The sequence below is a fragment of the Lipotes vexillifer genome, unplaced genomic scaffold, assembly GCF_000442215.2.
Source record: "Lipotes vexillifer unplaced genomic scaffold, Lipotes_vexillifer_v1.1 scaffold1201, whole genome shotgun sequence".
Lineage (NCBI taxonomy): Eukaryota > Metazoa > Chordata > Mammalia > Artiodactyla > Lipotidae > Lipotes > Lipotes vexillifer.
In genome coordinates, this window is record NW_006783542.1 from 979308 (window position 1) to 991584 (window position 12277).

The 12277-nt window shown below is 55.3% G+C and overlaps 1 protein-coding gene across 1 annotated transcript; it reads left to right on the forward strand.

Moving 5' to 3' along the window:
* The first annotated feature begins 4840 nt into the window (after positions 1-4840).
* On the forward strand, positions 4841-5925 carry GPR25 (G protein-coupled receptor 25). Its single transcript, XM_007472211.1, is given in 2 exon segments — positions 4841-5351; positions 5354-5925. Coding segments are annotated over 2 exon segments (1083 nt in total).
* Positions 5926-12277: the final 6352 nt, after the last annotated feature.

A 12277-nucleotide genomic window follows, 5' to 3' on the forward strand; every position in this document is an offset into this window, starting at 1 on the left:
GCCACCTGTCTGTGCCCTCAGCCCTGTCAGCATCTGCAGCAGAAGCCCCCTCACCCCGTGGAGTTCATCACCCACGAGCCCAGGCCCAGGGGCCTGTGGTGGTCGGGTCTAGAAGCCCCCAGATGGCGATGATCCCCTTGTAGGTTCCCAGAGCAATTCCAGATCATTACCCACCACCCACTGTGTGCACAGAAAGCAAAGAGAAGAGGATGGGGCTGGGGGAAGCTGAGCCTGACAGCTCCGGGTTGGGGGGAGCGCTTGACCCCCCTGCTCAGACCCTGCTGGAGGGGGGCCTTCCCCAGGGCTCTCTGATGTGATCCTCACCTGCTCAGGGAGACCCTCTCCCGCCCGCTCTAAGGCACGGGAACTGGAGCCCAGCTGCACGCAACTGTCAAGTTATAAAACTGACGTGGGAGCCAAACTCAGCTCAGTAACAATCTGACCTGTTTGTTCACTGGCCAGAAGCAGACACTAGGACACAGCGTGTGAGGCGTGTGTACATAATGAACTTGACATCACAACACAGCAGGGTTTTTAAAAATATTTTTAATTTAATGGTGTTGGGAAAATTCGACAGAAATCTAAAAAGAATGATTACACTCTAGGTGGATTAAAAAAAGATACAAAATTTTAACAAGAATACAATTGAATGTTTTCAGGTCATCAAAGACAAAATAACATCCTAAACTCTGAAACTGCTAAAAGCAACAAATGACTATGGAAATGTAAAACAAAAAATTAAAAATCGCTAAGAAAAAGGTCTGGAAAAATATTTGAACCAAATGGGACAATGGTTTACCCTAAATAAAATAGTTCATACACATTAATAAGAAATACAAAAGATTATAATAGATAAATGTCTGAAAGATGTAATTAGGCAGTTCACATAAGAGGAATTACATCTAGAAAGATTTTCAGTCTTATTGTTTTCAAAGAAATGTAGATTAAAATGAGGTATCATTTGACCTCATTACCTATTAAAGTGGAAAAATATACTTTACTGATGAATATCTCTAACAAGATTGCACTGAACCCGTACCCTCCTACAATGCCAGATAATTACTGATCACTGCAAGCATCTGTATCAAGCCAAGAAAATGCTCAAAGCCTTTGACCTTCACGAGGGCATTTATACCCTGAAAACAGTGTGAAAGAAGAAAAAAGCCATAAGTGCAGTTACTCATTACAAATCTCTATAACAGCAAAAATCACTGCAAACAACCTAAATGTCCAAAATTAAGGGATTAGAAAAGTCAGCAACATAGAAAAATGTGAATTTGCATGAATTGAGCAAAGCAGACTATAGAACAGGGCACATACATGCCTCTCAAACAGTTGCGTAAAATATATGTACGTGGAGAACGTCTGAAATGGAATGTTGACAAAACAAAACCCAACAATAATGGGATTACAGACGAATTCTCCACTTTTGAAAATGTCCTTCACTGGTAGGAAAGAAACTCACCACGTCATGCTTCACGAGGGCTGGGACGCCTTTTCTTATTCCAGGTTGTGCGACGTGACTGTGGTTTTAATGATGAAAAAGGCGAGATAGTTTTCAAAATTTTTCTGAAAGACTTAAGATGATTATTTGTACAGAAAAATTAACATTGAGGGGGAAAGTGGTAAGAGCTTAAATATACAGCCAGAAATAAAAATACTCCTGGAAGCCATCTAGTTCAAAGCATTGGATATTTACCTATTAAGTATCTCTCTCCTCTGATCTCAGGCTTGTACCAGTCGCGGTGATGGCGAGCCTCCCTCACCCCAGGAGCTGATAATCCCACGGGCAGGGTGAGGCTGACCCAGGTGACCAGGCCACCCGGGCTCCAGCCGTCCAGAAGGAGGAGGGCCCGCTGGCGTAGGAAGGCCCCCGGGGCGGGATGGAGAGAGGGAGGACCATTTCCTCTCTGCTGTGTTGACACGCATCAGCAGTGGCCTGGATTCTCAGCTGATCGCGATGAGTTTCCACTAATGGACTGTTTCTAACCCTGCGGGGTGTCCCCCTGAAGAGGGGAGGAGAGACCAGTGTCATGGAGTTGGCCTTAGTCACTGAAGCCAGGCTGGACACGTGGCAGGCCAGGCCCGGAGCGGCGCCCCCAGCTCTGGCCCGAGCTGCTTCCTGCCACCAAGAGACACGCGGAAAGGCCCAACGCCCAGGCCCTGGCAGAGGAAATCTGCCATGTGCTCGGGACCACAAGACCACAGCCCAGGAAACAACAATCTCTGTGTTTTTAATAAACAGCCCACTCTGCCTCCCCTCCACCCCCTGCCTCCATGACCCTCTTGGTCTCTTTGCCCTGGAGGGCAAAGGCCTGGAGGTTTCCGGCCGTTCATCTCGAGCTTTCAGATTCACGCCCCTTCTATGCCCCAGGCTGAGAGGCGCGCGGGCAGCCCTGGGCCTGTCCCTGACTGTCCCGGGCTCCTGCAAGGCAGCACCACCTCGGCTGGCCTTCCGGGGAAGGAGGCTGTGGCCCCCCAGGCCCTCCAGGACGAGAGCGTCCCTCGCCAGCAAACACGTGATCAATCATCAGAGAAACGGCTCCACATCTCCCGTGGCCCCTCAGGTGTCCACGCTGTATGTGGGTCTTCAGGAGAAACCCAGGCTTGGGGGCTGGGACGCCGTGGAGGGCTGGGCCAGAGCCATCCATTCCCCGGCCTCTTCCCTTGCCTGCCTTTCCCGTCGTGTAACTGGCCCAGGAGAGAAATTCCTGACCGGAACGGCGTGGACACGCGCGCCCACCGCTCCTTAGGCTTTGCCACCCCTGGGGATCTCCATGGACCAGAGGGGCCACAGCTAGGGTGACCTCATGTCCCAGTTTGCGCAGAACGGGCCAGGATGATGGCCCAGGTCGATCGTGATAATGCTTCTTTCACTCTCAGAAGTGCCTGCCGTGGATCAAGAATTATTCCATCACCCCACCTCAAATCAACATGAAACGGAATGCACACACAAGCCTCTCCGTGGCCCCGACCTCAGTGGACGGGCAGTGCCCGTGGCGTTCCCCACTGGCTGTCCAGGCCCAGCTGACTCTGCGCTGAGGTCCTCGATGCCACAATTCTCTCCTTTCTGTCCCCTCCTCCAGTTCCCTATGTCCGACCCTGCCTCTCCCCAACACAGACAATGACAACAGCCCACGGTGGGGTCCCCCGGCTGGAGCTTCTCCCCGTCCAGTCCACAGTTCTGCACTGACCTGTGCAAAGCAGACGGGGGGACTGCCCTCCTCAACATGTCCGGGGGCTCCTACTGGTGACATCCAAGTCCCCTGCTGCCTCTCCTGCGTCCCCTCCTGCCACCCTCCTCCCACCTGGGCTCTGCTGCTCGAAGAATTCACCTTTCAGCTCCTTTCTGGAACTGACCTCAGGTGCCGGGAAAGATTTCTGACTCTTCCCATCAGAGGCAGCTGCTCCCTCCCGTCTGAGCTCCAGGGGGACTTTGCTAACATTCACTCCAGGCCATCTGACCTCTAGCACACCGGCCACCGCACGTCCTGCACATGGATCTGTCTCCCTTGCCTCCTAATCAGGGACCCTCGAAGGTCAAGAACGGCATCTCTGCGACGCCCAAACAGGGCCTTGCACACGGAGGAGCTTGCTGTAACAGGACGGTATGCTATAAAATGGATAAATGATCCACCTCAAATTTTTAACGCCAGATGGCCCAACAGTTCGTTCATTCCTGGTGACGATGGGGCGGGGGCTCTGGGGGGACACACACACTGTCACATCAGTTGCTACACAGCAGCTCCTGGGAGCAAGTCTGCTAAGAAGAGCTGGGGCCTAACTGGAGTCGTCCAGCATCCCCGCGCACCCTTCCCCATCCCCTCCCTGGCCCCACTGCCTCCTTCAAGGCCAGGCTTCAACGCCCACCCTTCTCCGGGTATCCTTCCCCACCTCTCTCAGTCCACGAGGGATCTCGCCCTCCTTCTAAGCTCCTGACTCCTGATTTAGGACAACTGATCTGCTGCTGAGTCAGGTACCGTCTCGTGTCATCTTTCGTACTGAACTTACATCTGTGTCTGGCTTAACAGGTAGGTTTTGCCGAGGCAGGAAGGTGGGGAAGAGCTGGGATTTGGATTCCAGGCTCTGCTCCTTTCATCTGGACAGTCTGACCCTCCCTCTCCAGGGTCAAAGCCTCCCTTGTGGCTCCCTGGGAACCTGAGTTGGTCAGAAAAGCCACTCTTTGGGCTAAGGCACGCGGCCCAGCATCTCAGGGAGCTAACACCATTTGAGGGCCTGGTGGCCAGTCCCTGATAGTAGGTTGGCCCCCCAAGGGCAGGCTCCCCGCAACATGCCCGCTGTGCACAGATGGCAGAACCCCTCTTTCCTAGAAGGCAGGGGAACCGCGGCGGGAGGCTCCTCCCCAGATGAAATCCTCACCACTGGTCCCGTCTCCTCCCAGAGACAGACAGCAGCGGGGAGCGGGGTCCAAGCGGGGATGAGGACCGCCTGGGGCTCTGAGCGCCTCTTAAACCGGCCACCAGCCTCCTGAGACGGTTGCCATTCTTGGCTCATGAACAAGGAAACCGAGCGACTTACGGAGAGGGACAGGCTAGGCTCCCAAGGGAGGCAGGGCGGCGTCCCAGCCCTGGGGACTTTTCCTCCAAGGATCCAACTGGGAAGCCCCCCGCCCCGCCGCCTCGGGGGCAAACTCCTAGGCGGCTCTGGCCTGCTGGAGTCATAACTCCCCTCCCCCTGCCCCTCCCCCCTCCTCCCCCACCCCTTCCTGCCCACCCAGTCGCCTCGGCCCGGGGTGGGTGACAGGAAGGGAGGTGCTGGGCACCGGCCGTGAAGAGCCACCCTACCTCTCGACGCCGCGTCCGTCCGGGCCTCGCCGGCCATGCGCCCCACCGAGCCCTGGAGTCCCAGCCCGGGGACGGCGTCCTGGGACTACTCAGGGTCGGGCGCCCCGGAGGAGCTGGAGCTGGAGGAGGAGCTGTGCGCGGCCCGGGACCTGCCCTACGGCTACGCCTACATCCCCGCGCTCTACCTGGCGGCCTTCGCCGTGGGCCTGCCGGGCAACGCTTTCGTGCTGTGGCTGCTGGTCGGGCGACGCGGCCCGCGGCGGCTCGTGGACACCTTCGTGCAGCACCTGGCGGCCGCCGACCTGGGCTTCGTGCTCACGCTGCCGCTGTGGGCCGCGGCGGCGGCGCGGGGTGGCCTCTGGCCCTTCGGCGAGGGCCTGTGCAAGCTCAGCAGCTTCGCCGTGGCCGGCACGCGCTGCGCGGGCGCCCTGCTGCTCGCCGGCCTCAGCGTGGACCGCTACCTGGCCGTGGGCCGCCCGCTGGCCGCGCGCGCCCGCCGCACCCGGCGGATATGGGCTTAAGTCACAAGGATATGGGCTTAAGTCCTACCCTGGGCGTGACCTCGGCAATTCAACAAACCTTGGTGTTTGAGTTCCCATCTATAAAGTGGGGGTAATAACACAAGTCTTTAAGGCAAGTTACATGAACTCTCCAAGGCTCAATTTTTTCATCTTACTGCCGCGTGTCGCGCCGCCTGCGCGGGCCGGCGCACCTGGGCCGCGCCCGGAACCGCTCGTTGCGCATCATCTTCGCCGTCGAGGGCGCCTTTGTGGGCTCCTGGCTGCCCTTCTGCGCGCTGCGCGCCGTCTTCCACCTGGCGAGCCTGCGCGCGCTGCCGCTGCCCTGCCGCCTGCTGCTGGCGCTGCGCTGGGGCCTCTCCGTCGCCACCTGCCTGGCCTTCGTCAACAGCTGCGCCAACCCGCTCATCTACCTGCTGCTCGACCGCTCGTTCCGCGCGCAGCTGCGGCGGCGCGGGGCCTGCTGGCGCGCGGAGCGCGCGGCGCGCGGGGGCAGCTCGGCGTCCTCGCTCTCCCAGGTCTACGGCTCCCCGTTCCGGAGCCCGGCCCGCCGTGCGGGCCGAGCCCAGACGACGAACGCCTCCTCGGCCGTGGGCCCATAGCGGGCCAGCCCCGAGGAGCGCGCGGCAGCGGCGCGCGGAGAGGGGCGGGAGCCATAGCGAGGTGGGTCGCCCCCAGCCCCCTACGTGCCTTCCCCGGACCTGACTTCCCGAGCGCGGAGAGCGGCTCCGCCAGCACCGCCTAGACCCCCCGGCTCTCCTTCACCAGCTTTCCCAGGACCTCAGCGTTTCGAACTCCCCCCACGCCAGGTGGCTGAGACCGGCTCTTCTCCGGCGCGGCCCCGTGGGCACCTGGGCTCTTTGTCTCTAGCCCAAGAAAGGTCCTGCGAGATGGAGCCCACAGCAGCCCGGACACCGCAGGGTCCGCCGAGTAGGGGAGAGGGAAGTGGGCCTCCCTTCTCTGCCCCGTGGATAGCAACACCGGCCAGAGCCCCCCAAAAGCCACTCTTGTCTTGGGCTCTGTTACCTTTGGTCTCTACAATCGCCATTGCCGTCTGAGAAATACCTCCACCAAGCCAGACCCTCTGGCCCCTCACTTTCCAAAAGATCCTACAGACTATGAAACCGACAGCCCTTTATACTCAGCGGTCTTGGTGGCAGAGTTTGCTGAATCATTAGTCACCATAAGTTCAGATCTTCATTTTCAAAGCTCGCCAAAGCGTGGGAACCAGTCCTGCTGTCGGCTCGCCCAGCCATTCCCCTTGAGTTTCCCCAGAAGCCCGGGCCTGCCCCAGTTCTGTATCTTCTCCCCACTCCCAACAAGCGGCAGGACTCACCCTGGATGTTATCCTGGACCCTCCCTCTGGACAGAGGGTTCCGGCATCTCTCATCAGGTGTTTGGATTCTCTCTCCCCCAGCCCGGACACCAGGCCCTTCAGTGTGAGTTCCCCTTTCTCAATAAACACTCTCGCTGCCCTCGCCTGACAGCTGTGTCTGTCTTTACTTGAGCAGAGGTGAATGGAACACTGGGTCAGACAAAACTCAACGCAGGAGTTGAGGTTGACCTCAAAGTGATCGGAATTTGGAGTGAAGTCAGGGACCGAGAGAGTTGAACCCACCGTGGGCACAGCAGTCCCACGGGAGGGCGGCATATCTTTTTATTCTCATTATTTTAAAGGATGCTTCACATTTTGAAGGTTTCAGAGAGAGATGAGAAAAAAAAAAATAAAAGATTTAAGGTCCTCTGCCAGCCAGGTGTCACTTCAAAGAGGAAATGTGTCATTGTGATTCTCAGATCAGCACAGGGCTTTTTCTCCTACCGCTTTTGAGACCATCCAGTACAAATGTGGCGGGTGTCCATTTTCTGACTCGGTGACGTCGTTTGAGGTTTCTGGAGGGGTTGAGATTTCAGTGTTTCTACTTTTAAGAGGATTCGGCCTGACGAAGTGTCAGTCGTTGCGGAAAGGAGCTCAGAATTTCTCTCTGAGGGCCCCGCTTTCCGCCAGACCCCCGGGCAGGCGTGGAGTCCAGTCTTTGGGGCTGATGGGTCAGAGCGGCTCAAACCCGCCTGTCAGCGGCCCTGGGAGGTCACGCTGAAGCACACCTGGGCACGTCCTCCCCACGCACCCGAGGGAGGCTGGCCTTGCAGCCTGTGGGGTCGCCGGGCTGGCAGGACCGAGTCCAGACACTTTAACCTTGAAGCCCTCGGTACAGCGGGGCTCCCCCCCATCCTCACCTCATCGCCCTCCGAGGCGAAGAGATGACCGTTTCATATGATGAGACCTCAGCTTACAGCAGAAGCGCTTTTCTGGGCTGTTCTGACGGAGCCCCTACCTGGACCCCTGTCACCTTGCTTCTCCCGACTTGCTGATGAACTGAGTTCCCTGAAGACAGACAGACAGACGGAAAACTTCTCCATCTCCCCCCAGCACAGCAGTTATCAAAGCTCAGCATTTTCCTCCCGCTGCTGGGAGATTAGAAAATGCTGATAAGTGAAAAGAAAAAAGGGGTAACAGAGTTGCTTGTGTTAAATAAACACCCACACACTTCAAGGCTGGAGGATATAAAATAATTGTTAGCCTTGGTGTTGTCGAAGCAAAACATTAGGAACCACAGAGTCCTTTGGGTAAAAGCCACCTTCTGTGCTTTTCCTTCTCTAGCTCCAGTTAAGCGCCATAGGCGTCTCTCTTCTCAACTAGTGGGAAGCCGTCCTGTTTCTCTCAGTTTTTGTTGTCTCTCCCTTGAGAATGCGAGCTCCATAAGCCAAGGGAGTATGTCTGTTTGGTTTGAGGCTGTGTCCCCAGTGTCTGGTGGGGAAGGGGACACGCATGAACCCCCCGTGGAGGGAATGGTCATCGGGACCCCGTCGTCATCCGAAATGACAAGAAATAACGCAAAGCGTAAAAGCTGGGTCTGTTGCATGGTATTATGATCTACAAAAAGGGCACACAGGAGAGGGCTGTAGGAGCGAGGGAGTGGTAGCCCCTTCCCCACCATGTCTCTGTCATGAAATTTTCTGCGAGCTTCTTTTAAGGTCAGCGAACAAAGAGCAGTCACAGTGCCCCAGTGCTGGAGCTGAAGACAGAGCCGGTCCTGACCTGGCTCAGTCCCGGCGGGGGCCTTCCTTGGGCATCTCTGCCAGCTCCCTCCAGCCTCTGGTTCTTCATCTGAAGGATGGAGGTGGTTCTATCTATTTTACTCAGGCACCTCACAGATGGAGGGAAATCACGTTCTTTTCTTTAAACTATTTTGTATTGGAGTATAGCCGATTAACGACGTTGTGATAGTTTTAGGTGCACAGCAAAGGGACTCAGCCATACATGAGAAATCACAGGAGCCCCACCCTCAGGATTAGCTCGGTCCAGGCCAGACGGCTGCCCTTGCCCCTCCCCTTCCGAGGCTGCCCCCTCCCCTTGCCTGAGGTTTTTTTTTTTTTTTTTTTCGGTACGCGGGCCTCTCACTGTTGTGGCCTCTCCCCTTGCGGAGCACAGGCTCCGGACGCGCAGGCTCAGCGGCCACGGCTCACGGGCCCAACCGCTCCGCGGCATGTGGGATCTTCCCGGACCGGGGCACGAACCCGTGTCCCCTGCATCGGCAGGCGCACTCTCAACCACTGCGCCACCAGGGAAGCCCTCTCTGGGTTTTTTAAAGGTCAACATTTGGGCAAAGGCTGGGCACATGGGCCTGTGTGACTCTGATTTGAACTTGTGACTAATTCTGGGCTTTCTTGGGCCCTTTCTCAGGGCACCGTGTTGTCACCCAGGCCCCTGGGTGAGTGATCTGGGGAGTTCATGGAATGGCAGAGTGGGTGAAGCCACGCTTGGTGAGATGACTCAGCCCCACCGTCACTCCGGACATGGTGAGGACATCTCGTTTGTCAGAGCTCATGGGGTCTAAATGCTGCCCTGCCTTGGCAGGGTGGCCTGCAGGAAGCTACTCACCACCCCCGCCCCCATCAAGACCCCCGCTCAGTCCAGTGGGACGAAGGATGGAAAGGCCCGGGAGCCAAAGGGCAGGGATGCTGGGCTCGCGGGAGGGAGGGAGGAAGCAGGGAGGTGAAACCATTCTCCCCCTGTTGTCACCAGAGTGTTTGCTGCGCGTGCCATTGCATCTCTCACGAGAGTGGGCGCTGTGTGCGACCCCTATGTACGCCCATCACAGGCCTGCAGAGCTGGAGGCCCGTTTTGCTCATTCCAAGACGGGGACAGGGAGGGCCAGACCCAGGAAGTCACCTGCTTAAGGTAATGGCGACCACTTGCATCTCTGCAGCACAGCACACACACGTTTGTAAGAGGCACATAGACATGCTTCCCTTGGGCCTCATGACCCGGGGAATGATCCGTTCATTTTATTGATGGTGGGGCTGGGCTTGGAAGCAGCCTGGTCAGGGTCGCAGACCAGCAGCAGTGCAGCTTAAGCCTCTGTCTCTCCCTCCCGACTTCTCTGGACTCTGCCACACCCTCCCGTGTGACACCCAGCTCACGCCCAGGGATGCCCAGGCCCAGGCTCTCTCTTACAAATTGTAAGTTTCCCCCCCACCCCGATTGTTTAAGTAATGCAGGTTCTTTGTTTTTTTAAAGAAAGGAAATTACAGGAAAATATAAAGGAAAAATATGGAAAGCATCCGTTATTCCACCGTGAAGATACCTTGTTTTTCTGTGTATATAATAACACACATGTACATTGTTTCCCAGCTAAATTGGGGACTTCCCCGGCAGTCCAATGCTTAAGACTCTGCGCTTCCACTGCAGGGGGCATGGGTTCAATCCCTGGTCAGGGAACTAAGATCCTGCCTGCCACGTGGCCAAAAATAAATGAGTAAGTAAATAAAGTAAATCAAGTTAAAATAAATAAATAAACAAGTAAATTGGGGTCAATCTGTATGAGACCAAAAACTGAGTCTATTGTGTTCCCAAGTGTGTATCCAGTGCCTGGCACAAACTTGGCATTCAGTAGCAGTTTGTTGAATATATGTTACATACGTTATTTTGTGGCCTGCTTCCTTCACTTGCAAAATGCCGTATTTTATCAGGTCGTTAAATATTATTCTAAACATCTTTTTAAGGTTACATTGCATCATTATATGAAATGCAACCGCATTTATTTAACTAAGCCCCTAAACTTTTTTTTCAAGTTTTCATTCTTATACGTAATTCTGTGATGAACATCCTTGGACAAAAATCTTTATATTCACTTCTGATTCTTTGTTCAGGACAAATTCCTACAAGTGAAATTATTCATCAGAGATTATGAACAATTTAAGACTTGGGTACACTGTGCCAAAAATGTTGAAAGATTTACATTCTCTCTGGAGGTATGCGGGTGCCCGTTCACCACAGCCTGAACAAACACCAGGCGTTATTATCGTAAAAAAATATTTGCCAATTTGGTATCTGCCCAAGTTTAAAAGAATACAATATTACCACCTTATTATGTTATTTCAAATACCTTTTTTATACAACATATTATTACAATATCACTCTGAAGTAGGTGTTAAAATAATGGCTAATATTTATTGAGCACATACTATATGAGAGGTGCTGACCTAAGGGTTTTTTTGTTTTGTTTTTTGTTTCTTTTGCGGTATGCGGGCCTCTCACTGTTGTGACCTCTCCCGTTGCGGAGCACAGGCTCCGGACGCGCAGGCTCAGCGGCCACGGCTCGTGGGCCCAGCCGCTCCGCGGCACGTGAGATCTTCCCGGACCAGGGCACGAACCCACGTCCCCTGCATCGGCAGGCGGACTCCCAACTGCTGCGCCACCAGGGAAGCCCTGACCTATGGGTTTTATATCTTCGATCTTATTAATCCTCACAGCAACTTTATGGCATGTATATTATTCTCCCTGTTCACCAGATGAAAAAATTGAGCCTTGGAGAGTTCATGTAACTTGCCTTAAAGACTTGTGTTATTACCCCCACTTTATAGATGGGAACTCAAACACCAAGGTTTGTTGAATTGCCGAGGTCACGCCCAGGGTAGGACTTAAGCCCATATCCTTGTGACTTAAGCCCATATCCGCCGGGTGCGGCGGGCGCGCGCGGCCAGCGGGCGGCCCACGGCCAGGTAGCGGTCCACGCTGAGGCCGGCGAGCAGCAGGGCGCCCGCGCAGCGCGTGCCGGCCATGGCGAAGCTGCTGAGCTTGCACAGGCCCTCCACTTCCTCTAGTTTGCTAGTGCCTGGCTTACCCTGTTTCTCACCGATTAGCCCTAAACCAAAGGGTGACCTGGGGTGTAGGCCACCATCACTGGCCCTGCTTCTGTTCTCAGAAGATCCGGGTGTGACGCTTAACCTCATGTGTCAGCTTGACTGGGCCACCGGGCGCCTGGTTGCTCGGTCAGATTATTCTGGGTGTTTTGGGATGAGATTAACATTTGAATCAGACACTGAGTAGAGCAGACGGCCCTCCATCACAGGGGCGGCCTCATGCTTCCCCTCAAGGCCTGACTAGGGCACAAAGGCAGAGTCAGAGAGAACCCACCCTCCCCCGAGCAGCTGAGCTGGGACGTCAGGCTTCTCCCTTCGGACCCGGACTGGCACTGGGACCCCTAACATCGGCTCTCCGGGGCCTCCAGCTTGCCTAGTGCAGATCTGGGACCTCTCAACCTCCATAACCACGGGGGCCAGTTTCTTTGTTTTGTTGTGGGTTTTTTTGGGGGGTGGGTGGTGGTGGCTGTGATGAGCATGCGGGATCTTAGTTCCCTGACCAGGGGTCAAACCCGTGCCCCCTGCATTGGGAGCACGGAGTCTTAACCACCGGACTGCCAGGGAAGGCTGGGCCAATTTCTTATAATAAACGTCTTTATATATATTCTGTTTCTCTGAAGAACCCAAACTAATACAACCAGGGTTCCATCAGGAGGTGAAGTTTGGGCATCCGATTAAGAGGGGGAAGGGGGCTCTTCCCAGGCGTGCTGGGCTCAGGGTCAGGATTGGGAGGAGCAGTGCTAAAGCCCC